This window comes from Vanessa cardui, chromosome 8, assembly GCF_905220365.1.
Source record: "Vanessa cardui chromosome 8, ilVanCard2.1, whole genome shotgun sequence".
Taxonomy (NCBI): domain Eukaryota; kingdom Metazoa; phylum Arthropoda; class Insecta; order Lepidoptera; family Nymphalidae; genus Vanessa; species Vanessa cardui.
This window is the reverse complement of record NC_061130.1, coordinates 3,313,985-3,326,340: the sequence shown is the minus strand read 5'-3', so window position 1 is coordinate 3,326,340 and position 12,356 is coordinate 3,313,985. Positions and strand designations below refer to the sequence as shown.

At 33.2% G+C, this 12,356-nt stretch overlaps 1 protein-coding gene across 1 annotated transcript in view; it reads right to left on the bottom strand.

Annotated features, from left to right (window-relative positions):
- Positions 1-4,332: 4,332 nt before the first annotated feature.
- Positions 4,333-12,356, bottom strand: part of LOC124531909 (DNA-binding protein D-ETS-6-like) — a 31,573-nt gene continuing 23,549 nt past the window's right edge. Inside the window, exons 4-6 of the mRNA XM_047106478.1 lie at positions 7,678-7,787; positions 6,949-7,095; positions 4,333-4,882 (exon numbers count right to left, since the gene is read on the bottom strand). Coding sequence (XP_046962434.1) covers positions 4,679-4,882; positions 6,949-7,095; positions 7,678-7,787 — 461 coding nt within the window. The 3' untranslated portion in view covers positions 4,333-4,678. The remainder of the gene's footprint in view (positions 4,883-6,948; positions 7,096-7,677; positions 7,788-12,356) is intronic.

Below are 12,356 nucleotides of genomic sequence, written 5' to 3'. Positions count from 1 at the left end.
CTTACATCATTGTAATAACATTTTTAATAATAAGTAATAATAGAATGGAATCTAATAAAATAAAACTTTGCAACACAGATTTAGAAACAGGTACAATACAGGCAAAAATAAAACATGAAAAATAAACTACAAATATAAAAAAAATATTCCATCGTGTGATTAATAAATGCACTTAATACATTTGTAGACTGTATTATTATTAATAATACAACAATATTATTTATTGTTTTCTATCTTACATTAACTTAGAAACTATTTCACACATTACATATAAAAAACCCGATTTTGTGCATAAAAATAACTAAAAAAATAGTTAATAGCGTATTATTGTGCGACAAACTTAGATGTAGCATCGGCAAATTCAATAAAACTGATTACTGCCGATTAATACAACCAATGGAAATTGCTCCCTTTCGCGCCATTCGATGGTATTCGTCGCTATAGATTCTCTCGTCAGTTCAACCTGAGAAAGCAAGTGCATGTAAATCGACGTGTCAAATTAACGAATATATTAGGTCATATGATATTATAAGTTATTACGTGTGTAAAGATCAATTACTCACATAAGATATAAATATTGTGTAATTTCAGTAGTTCGGGATGGTCAAAATAATATTATCGTTCAAATTGACACTCCAATTTCTCATTATTTTATTACAATGCCACGCTACGTCCAATTGTTTTCTAATGACAGCTCAATCATATTTTAAATAAGAAATAGTGTTACATGTCAGTATTAAATGCTATGCCATATAAAATAATATTAATTACGGTTTAAAAAATTATTGATCAATTAACCCTTTCACCGCCAGACTTTTTATGAATTGGCGTGCCCCCAGCGCCCGGCAAATTTAACAATAAATAATACCTATAACAAATAGGGTTGTAGGTAAATTTTTCGATGTCGATATCGATATTTCGCTATAATAATGATATTGTATTTACGAGCTTGGTCAACCAACAAATACATTCATACTTACCTTCTACAGTATACTCTACTACTACTGAATGAAAATTTTAAAAATGATACAATACAATTATTATTATATTTTTTATACACCTAAGTCGACAAACAAGCGTAGGGCTCACCTGATGGTGAGTGACAACCGTAGCTTATAACACTAAAAACTAAAAGCACCTCAAGCGCATTGCCGAACACAGGAGCTCTGGTCACCTTACTTACAGTCGGGCTACTCCATATTTCGAGGAGGATATTTCCTGCTTTAACCCTACCTCAGTTGAAATAAGACTAAAAAAATAACTAAAAAAAATGAATAAAAATTATAATTACTGTTCATCAATATTAAAATCTTCGTCTGACACAAATTCGTAATTAAAACAGGAACATAAAACTATTACAAAAATACGCGCAACACTAATTGAAAGTTCCATACGGTTCAACTCGGTTGTGACGTCATGAACGGTCGTGTTTATCCGACACAGGCGCTGGCTATATTAGCAAAAGTCTAGGGATGGGAATATGCATTTATAGTATACATACAGAAATAACTAAATCGCTAATTACTTAGAAAAAATATATTTACACAGAGTAAAAACAACACGTTATTAAATAACAATAACTTAATGTGCTTTTTTTATTAAATAACTTGGTATTTAATACAATATTTTTGTTAATAAATATTCCATATCTCATAAATTCTAACATTATGTCTCATCACTACGGTCGGATAAATACGACACAGGCGTTGGAAGTCAATGCATTTTCTCCTAAATAATATTAGTAAATTTACCGTAATTAAATATTATTTTATTTTGTTTCTTGATATAGTAAATGTGAATTATAAGACAAAATAAAAGGTTGAATAGATTAACTTTCGAAAAAAATATGTATTTTAGGCTAAAACATCATAATACCTTTAGAAATTGAACATATAATAGACAGGGTTTTGTGTCGGATAAATCCGACTCAGGCGGAATGAGCCCGAAATGTTTTGTCGGATAAATCCGACTCTGGCGGTGAAAGGGTTAATTACAATAATAATTGTATATAATAAAGTAAATTCAATAGCCCCTGCTATATTCAATATGCAATAATAATTTGATGTATATATGTGATTATGATATAGAATCAAATGTCATAACACCGTATTGATGGTGTACTCTGTAACCATTGATAATTTGGGATAGCGTACTCAATTCGGATGTGATCGGTTTTACGAATTTTGCCGATGCTACATCTAAGTTGTGCCGTACTATACACTGGTGATAGCGAGCTTGTTTTCAACGGAGAGATTAGTGCTCTCAGCACGGATAACAACCTCGCGTTTTTCGTATCCTGTCATAAAATTTATTTCAATCGCAGGAGTAAATATAAAAACAGAACTTAAGAAATTTAATTGACAAAATATCATTGGTAATCTCGAATAATCCGAATACTATATTAATATGGATTCATGAAAGAATGACGTCAGAAATATTGGTAAAATTGTTATTGAAACATTGGAAGTAAAATATAAAATACTTATTAATAGTTAAGGGGATTAATGCTGAATTATAAATGAAGATATATTAATTGTTTGGAGTGCATTGTATCATAGCTTTTAGCAAATAGCTCGAAATGTAAAGCAAAAAAGCCATATAACAGTATATCCTTATCGGAATCCATAGAAATCTAAATTTATATTATAAATGTGAAAGTAACTCTGTCTTTCTGTCTGTCGCTCTTTCACGACCATAGCGCTGAACAGAATTTGATGAAATTTCTCATATTTATTAGTATAAAGCAAACTTGAACTCCAAGAAAAGAGATGGGCTACTTTTTTGCCTTACACATGACAACCAACACACGCGGGCAACTATTAGTTTTTAATAAGATTAAGATTACGTGGTATGACCAGAGGGGTCTTTCAAGTGACAGGCTCGTGAGTTTACATAGCGCGTAATACGTTCAATAATAGCTAGTATAATAACCGCTAGTATTAACGCTCTAAAAATGATGATCTATGGAGGTCATTATCTTTCCCGTATGACTGACAATAACAACAAAAATGGCTCAATAAGTGTTTAACTTATATGTTTTTTCGTCGTGCTCGAGTACTCCAGTACTAGGTATAGTACGACACAAATTAGATAAAGCATCGGAAAATGCATTAGAATGATAATAAAACCGATTACTGCCGATTTAAACAACCAATAGAAATAACTCCCTATCGCGCCATTCGACGCTATAATATAGCGACATATTCATGCGTTAGAGAAAGCAAGTGCATGTAAATCGACGCGTCAAAGTGACGAATATATTAGGTCGTATGATATTACAAGTTATTACGTTTGTGTAATGATCATATTCGCATGAGAAATAAATATTGATAATTTGGGATAGCGTACTCAATTCGGATGTGATCGGTTTTACGAATTTTGCCGATGTGACATCTAAGTTGTGTCATACTATACCTACTTATTTATAATGCATACCTATATAAGAATAAACTTTACACTATCTCAACTAATAGCATCTTTAACCGCATACTTATAAACAGAGTTCAAGTTTACCGTCATTTATAATTTTATTAAGAGGTCAACATACACTGGTCCGCACTTATTTCCATCCACTCAATATATATTCCCGCCAAACATCAATACTAAGTGTCCAGCTTAAGTGACTCAAGCGACACAACACTTTAGTTCCCAAAGTTGTTCCAACAATGATGTAAAGAATGGCTAATATTTCTCACTTTGCCAATGCCTCTGACCAGTGGTAATCACTAAATTACCATCAGGGTATTTGCTATTCTTCCGGCATATATTAAATTTATATTAATTTTATAAAGCAAATACAAATCAGGAATATATTATGATTTATGATCGTATTACATATTTATGTTTGAAGAGGCAGATTTGGTCTTGAGCCTACTGGGTGGGCAATTCTTCTACCCAAACATAATAATAAAAATATTCGAAATACAGAATATAACAATTAGTTAATAGTAGTAAAATTGTCTTTGATTAATATTTTAACAACACAATAGTTTTACATAAATGGTATAAAAAAATAATAACATTTTACGTGCGGGTTGCACGTAAAATGTTATTTGTATAAACATATTAAAAATATTAAACCGAAAAAAAAAATTCACCCATAAGAACATCAAAATTATACAAAATATTTACGTGTTCTTAAATGGAATTCAAACAATTATTAAGCTCTCCTTTTTTTATACAAAAGATAACATATAATTTAACAACTTAATATATAAATACCAAAAAATATAGTAGGTATGTGTAAGGACTTTGATAATTCATAAAAAAATATTGTAATCCTTAACAATGTATCAACGAAGATCAGTAAAAAAAATAAGAAAAAAAAATCACGTACTAATCAATAGAAATAAGTAAATGTTATCAAAAAATATTAACAAGAAATACTCTGCACGCATCCAAAGATCATTCACTCACACAAGGACATACAACGTAACTCATACAACATAAATATATACTTATATATTCATTTAACAAAAACTAATGAAGGAGTTCCCAATTTTAGTCAAAGCTTCGATTAATAATGAGTACAATGATCGTACATAAAAGAAGTATAGAATTTTTCAAACCTCAAGTTGCAGTTCAAACTTTATGAGTAGGTAACTGGTAACGAAAAAAATATAGTTTTATATAAGTTTCACACTGTAACTTTCACTAATTCACTGTAGTCTGTACTGCGTCACTGAGTGCCGAGATGGTGCGTGTTATCGGCCGCGGTCGGGTGAGGCTGTGGCGCGGGTGGCGGGTGCGAAGCAGACGGGTGAGGATGTGGCGGCCGAGGCGCCAGGTAGTGCCAGTAGGGTGGCGCGTCGGGCGCTTGCGCTTGGCACGCCGCCGCCAGCCCCGCCCAGCTAAAACGGTATGCGTACCTTTTTCCATGGACCTTAGTTAGACAAGAATAAAAAAAATGAATTTATCATTGTTTTAATAATTGCAACACTAACATATTAATTACAAGAGTTTATTTTATAAGTTATTTAAATAAATTGCTACTGTAACTACAAAAGGTCATATGTAAAAATAGTTCGAAATCAAAACTGCAGAAATACGGATATTTTTTTTATTTATTTATTTTATATAAGTTAAAAGTTTATATATGACGTTACACCGTGAAAACAATATAGGATAACTTGTTAATATTTTACTAATAAAATAAAAGGAAATATAAATTACTCGTTTTGTGACCTGTAAATTAAATTAAAATTAAGTTCAGGCCAGATAATGTAAATCTTTTTTAATATGGTTTGGCTCTAAAAGTAGCAAAGTTTTAGATTGACTAAGGTTAAAAATATATCTTTAACATATTCTAAAATAGATAAATATCTGTTTAATTATAATAATGTATACGCTATACTTAACGCATGTCATAAGCAATTCTTTTTTATGGTATAGGTTGGCGGACGAGCATATGGGCCACCTGATGGTAAGTGGTCACTATTACCCATAGACAACGACGCTGTAAGAAATATTAACTATTCCTTAAATCGTCAATGCGCCACTAACCTTGGGAACTAAAATGTTATGTCCCTTGTGCCTGTAGTTACAGTGGCTCGCTCATCGTTCAAACCGGAACACAACAATACTTAGTACTGTTGTTTGGCGGTAGAATAACTGATGAGTGGGTGGTACCTACCCAGACGGGTTTGCACAAAGCCCTACCACCAAATAAAAAATAAAGTAAGACTTCAAAAAAAACTTCAAAGAGAGCTAATTTCGCCACCAATATCTCTATATGCTAGAATTCGGCATTTAATATCTTTTTTCGATGTTAAAGTAAAGTAACAACCTGTAAATTTCCCACTGCTGGGATAAAGCCTCTTCTTCCATTAAGGGAGAGGGTTTGGAACATATTCCACCACGCTGTTCCAATGCGGGTTGGTGGAATGCACATGTGGCAGAAATTCGATGAAATTAGACACATGCATAGTTTGCTCATGATGTTTTCCTTCACCGCCGAGCACGAGATGAATTATAAATACAAATTAAGCACATATATATATATATATAGTGGTGCATGGATTTGAACCCGCAATCATCGGTTAAGATGCACGCGTTCTAACCACTGGGCCATCTTAGCTCAGCTTTCGATGTTAACACAGTTTAAACACAGACTAGAGGCAAGACAAGTTTATCAAGCGATCCTCCGACGGTCTTATGTGTGACCGCCTCGTCCAAGGCTTTGCACGAATGTATGAGGCTTTCCGCTCAGGGAGTTGTGTGCAGTGGAAAATTTACAGGCGGTTGCTTTTCTCATTGAACATGACTTCTGCACTGCGTGCTATGAATGTAGTCTGGTGTCATTTTCGATTTATATGTGGGTTATGTAGTACATAAATTATTTTATGTGACAATCTATGTAACTAATTGTTGGAAAAAGTAACAATTGAATTTCTTCAGAGCTTTAAATTTAAGGTACAATCAAATATCCTCGCAAAAGTCTACTTGAATGTTTTCCCAATATATGTTACAATGAAACTTGGTTAAGTGGGACCTGGATAAGTGAAATACCTCCATAACTGGAACTCATGCTGCGGTCCCATCACTTTGGCATTGTATTACCTCTGTTAGGACGAAGCAAACCTCTATAACTGGGATTTGTTAGTTTGTTTTATCATTACAATAACCTCTACAAATGAGACAGCAAGTGATTTTTTATGCATAAACTGCTGTAACTGAGATAACATTGTTTTGTATTTTTACTAACTTATTCTTTTTCTACCCGCAAATTCCGCACTTAACTATGTATGTAATTTGAAGTATCAATGACTCCAAGTTTTAGTTTTGCTTTACTACCATAAAGGTGTTTATTTGCAAAATTTCAAAGCGCACCTCTATATCTGAGATCTGAGACACTGGGTTAGTGAAATATCTCTATAAGTGAAACAACATTGCAGGTCCCTTGAAGTTTCGCTTAACCAGGTTTCACTGTATTTTGGTTCATATGTGTACCTTGCTCATGATGTTCTTGTCGTAATAGTATCTGAGGGCGCGGGACAGTTTGTCGTAGTTCATGTTGGGCTTCTGCTTGCGGCGGCCCCAGCGCCTCGCCACTTCGTCCGGGTCCGACAGACGGAACTCGCCGTCTCCGGGAGCACCCTGGAAATGAGATTATTAAGACCAAGCCACTTTTCTACCATAACATAAATCTTTAATATTATATCGAACCGCTACGGTTTGGGAACCATCAAGAAAGTAGGCACTCCTTCCTCAAATGTCCATGGGCGGTGGTCCTGCTTGTTTGCATAATTTGTCTGTATTTGTATAACATAATAAATATATACATACTTATACATGCAGTAGTTGTAACAATATAATTAATACTTGTTGACTTCCAGGCAGGACATATTGCATACATATAATTGTATTTAACTAACATGACTAAGTATGTATTTTTAAATGTTGAAAAAGATTGAGTACAGATTTTCTCCCCGGTTCTTCTCGATAACATCCTAAACGGTGGTAGCTTCACTTAATATAGCTAATTAATTATAATTCAAAATTTCTTGTAAAAACCTGCTCGAATAAAGTACCTACATTTCGTTTTTTTTTATAATAAATTATTTTGTATGATACGATCAATTTTCGAGTCACATTGTCATATCTGTACCAAATTAATGTATTCTCTTCGTAATATAATCACAAAAACGAGTCAGCTTTATGTTTTAAAGTATGACTTACTTCCCAGCAGATACCAGGTGCACCAGCTGCCAGCTCTTCCAGCAGGAACTGCCACAGTTGAACCTGCCCTCCGCCGCTCCTTGCGCACGCACTTAACGCCGCATATGGTTCTGATGACATAAAACAAATACTTTTTCCTTAGGTGACTTTATATACAGTCGCGGTAAGAAAAGGTTCGTCACCTTAAGATCTATTTTCGTGTGCTCATTATGAGCGATAATCTGCTTTACCGATCGAGAATGACATATTGCGTCAATGATTTGATGTTCAGATTCAAAAGGTACTAAGAATTTAAGACTTGATAAAGGAATGAATTTGAAAACTGACGAAGGTTTTTTTTTACTCTGACTATGCAAACTACCACTTTACATTATCCTGATGCAATTTATTATGACATCTCTGTTTAATCTATACTATTTAAAATTAAAAATTAACTATACATATAATAAAATTGGAGTATCTTTGTAATATTTAAATAGTCCTTTTTTACTCAATGCATATGTATTTTTACACGGTACATATACCACAATAACATTTTTATAATTTTTATCGGTCTGTCTGTTTGTTCCGGCTAATCTCTGGAACGGCTGGATCGATTTTGACTGGATCGATTAGGACTTTCACTGGCAGATAACTGATATAATAGGGTAGAGTTTAAGAATTGATAACATCTTCATTAAAAGATTTTAGATCATCACTAACACAACAAAAGATATTTATAAATACATATAGTGAATAGAAAAATGAGTAACAGAGAAAAATAAATGTACGTTATAAAAACATGTATTTACGTTTTGAAATTTAGACCACAAGTTCAAGAGATATGATTTATTATTTTAAACTAAACGTATATATTACAAAAGACGTAGGACGTGAGTATATACATCCTGTATTATTATTTACAACATGGGCGGATAGATCGCTTGACTCAAAACTGTAGAGCTATTTATTATTCATATAGCATTTGCAAAACATTGCGATGTGGTAAAACCCACCGGAACAGAGACAAGTAGGTAGTTTCTTGTAACGTAATAAACAAAAGTCTAAGAAAATTGGTTACTTGACATTAACAGACATTTTTAACTTTGCCGTTTGATAAATTTAAATCATTTGTAAGGAAGGCATATTATTCAATACAAGATTATACAGACGATAAAAAGCGTGGTATTAATACTTGATGACTTCCAGACAGGATAAATTACATACATATAAATATAAATAATAATAATTGTAATTAACTCGCATAACTGTATTTTTAAATGTTTTAAAAGTGTTACTTAGATTCTTGCCGGTTCTTCTCGGTAGAATCTACTATCCGAATCGGTGGTAGCTTCACTTAATGTTAAAAAAGATGTTAAATGACGATTCAAAAGTGCTTGTATATAAAATATATTTTAATTTTATTTGATTCGTATTTTAATATAGTCAAATTTTATTCCAAACGCTTAAATAGTATCTTTTGATTTGATATTTTAAAAGTTTATTATCCCTGAACCGTACCTTACAACTGGTTTGGTTTGAATGACACGTATAATTTAATATTTTTTTGTGAATAATGATAGCAACACTCAAAATTTAATTAAGGAATAATTTAATTAATACTTCTATTCACGCCTCTTATCACTTAGTTTAGGAGTGCAGACGACATTAGCCCAAGGGATGAGGTTTGATCCTGAGACTTTTTACGTCACTAAGCAACCCGTGAACCATTGCGCTATTGACGATTTGATATGGACTAAATATTTAAACTATACAAGTAGTAGCTAAAGCTACTTCTGTAACTAAATGTATCTAATTCAACCAACCGTGATACAACTGCTGGATTCGGCGTCGTTCGCTCGCCAACCACAACATTTCATATTTTAAACATTTCACAACGACCACAAACACTCACTTCACATCTGTACACAATAACATTTTAATTTGAAACTAATCATGTTATTTTTTTTTAATACAACATAAAATTTCAATAAACATGCTTCCTAATGTTTTATCCCAATATATCGTAAATATGGTTTTGGTATAATTTGACACAATTTTTATAATTTTGACAAGAAAGAGGTTATATATCTCTTTCCGGTTCTGTGAATCATCAGATGTGCGTCCGGATGCGGGACCGGAAACCGCCGAGTGGCGGAAGCGGCTGAAGGCGTTCCCCTCTCCTTCCCGGATTAAGGACGAGTCAGGTCGTACTGCGCGCCACACGATATGCTGCTTTAAACAATAGCAAGGATAACGTATGGAATTTATAAATTACTGATCTATTATATAGTTTTTTTTATGAAAAAAATATTCCTAACAAGAATAACTTTTGTCGCACATTATTCTAATTGTTATACCAATATGAATGTAGTGTGTTAATTTGATTATAATTAGTATGTTCTTTACATAGCACACATTACTATTTAGGCTATTTTTCTAATTAAAATTTTAAAAACACTAGCATTATTTATATATAGCGTTGATTGCATTATATATTTATATATGATTAATATGTTCATAAAAGTATACCTCAAGAAGTATTTAATTTTTACTACGTAAATAGAATTGATTTATTCAGTTGTCAAAAATATACCAAAATATTAATTTTGTTATTAATATAATGATATATATTATTTTCCTTAGTATATAAGGAGGTCATAAACAGTACACGAATCTTTTGTTAAAATATATGATGATTTAAGTCTTTTCCAATAATTGTATTTCAACTTGGCTCTGGATTCGGAATATGTAATAAAAAAAAAATAATTTAATTTTATGAATGCTATCTTGGTGGTAGGGCTTTATGCAAGCCCGGCTGGGTAGGTACCACCCACTCATCAGTTATTCTGCCGTCAAACAACAATACTCAGTATTGTTAAACAACACTGGCTCACTCACCCTTCAAACTGGAATACTCCGATTTGAAGGGTGATTGAGCCAGTGTAACTACAGGCACAAGGGACATAATATCATAGTTGCGGAGTTTAGTCGCGCATTGACGATTTAAGGATTAGTTAATATTTCTTACAGCGTCATTGTCTATGGGTAATAGTGGCCATCAGGTGGCCCATATGCTGGTCCGCCAACCTATACCATAAATAAAAATTTAAACCGTCAAATTTTTAATGATAACGAAGGACTTGAGCAACGCGGAAAGCGAAATTCCTTATCCATTAGGTTTTATTTGTTTCTAAGACATTTTTTAAAATACGGAGAACAGATTAAGTGGTCTGTAAAATAAGTAAGAATAGAATAGTAATAATAAGAAATTAATTATTTCTCTAACAAAATTGTTATGAATCGTATCTTATGGTCTAGTGAGTTAGTCATTGATAAAATTCAAATTCTAAAAAGAAATAACATACCGACATAAATATAATATTTAAATTCGTAGCTGTGACACATTGTTACAATATTTAATATTGTTTAATTACGCGAATAGTATTCGAAATTTACATAAAAAACTATTCGCAGTGGGATCGTACATTTAAAGACACGGGGTCATGATATAAAACCGAGCTTAGATGCGGCTTAGTGACCCAGCGGGCAGAGCTTTGTCTGTTCTTTATTTTATTGTCTAACTCCGCGCACATCACCGCGGGTTGCGGACATTTATTTCTAACAATACATCTTATTTCTTTCGCACAAACATTTAGTTACGAGACAGCCATCCTGTATTCATACGACTTATCCCGTCTGGGAGACACTATAAACAAAACTTACCTACAGTAAGAGAATTAATTATATCTATCTTTAAGGCATTTATTTGACAACCTCTGTGGTCGAATAGTGTTGTCACCGGTTATCATGTTTGTACTTGGGTTTGAGTCCCGGCCGAGTCGATGTAGAGAAAAGTAGTTTTCTATGTTGTCTTGGGTCTGGGTGTTTGTGGTACCGTTGTTACTTCTGATTTACCATAGCACAAGTGTAACACAATCCATAACACACCTACTTACATTGGCATCAGAGTAATGTATGTGATGTTGTCCAATATTTATTAGTATACCTATATTTGTAAAATTATATTCATCATCAAAAGGCATTTTAGTTTTAGGTAATAGTTTACATATTTTTTATGTAAATAACTGTTTATCTTTTAGAATTTAATAACGTATATTTATTTAGCAGTCAATTGGATTAATGGCTTTGCTCTGCGTTGGAAACTTTTAATAATCGCGCTCCCCGAGGCCCCAGTCCGCATGCATAATGCATGCCGTTCTATCGCCGGATCCTCATCTAAACGAATGTGAAGATTACGGAAACGTCCGAGGGGTCAGACAGTGAGATACTCATGAGGGACGATAAGAGATAGCGGAATAATACATTATTATATAATTTGTCAACTCTTTACTTGAAAATCATCTTACAATGATTGTAATAGCCTGTTTTGATGACGTCACGTAATCATCATCCTCCTGCCCTTATCACAATTTACTTGGAATCGGCGAAGCCTTATCTAAATTTTCTTGGTGGTAGGGCTTTGTGCAAGCCCGTCTGGGTAGGTACCACCCAGTTATTCTACCGCCAAATAACAGTACTCAGTATTGTTGTGTTCCGGTTTGAAGGGTGAGTAGGCCAGTGTAACTACAGGCACAAGGGACATAACATCTTAGTTCCCAAGGTTGGTGGCACATTGACGATGTAAGGAATAGTTAATATATCTTACATCGTCATTGTCTATGGGTGATGGTGACCAC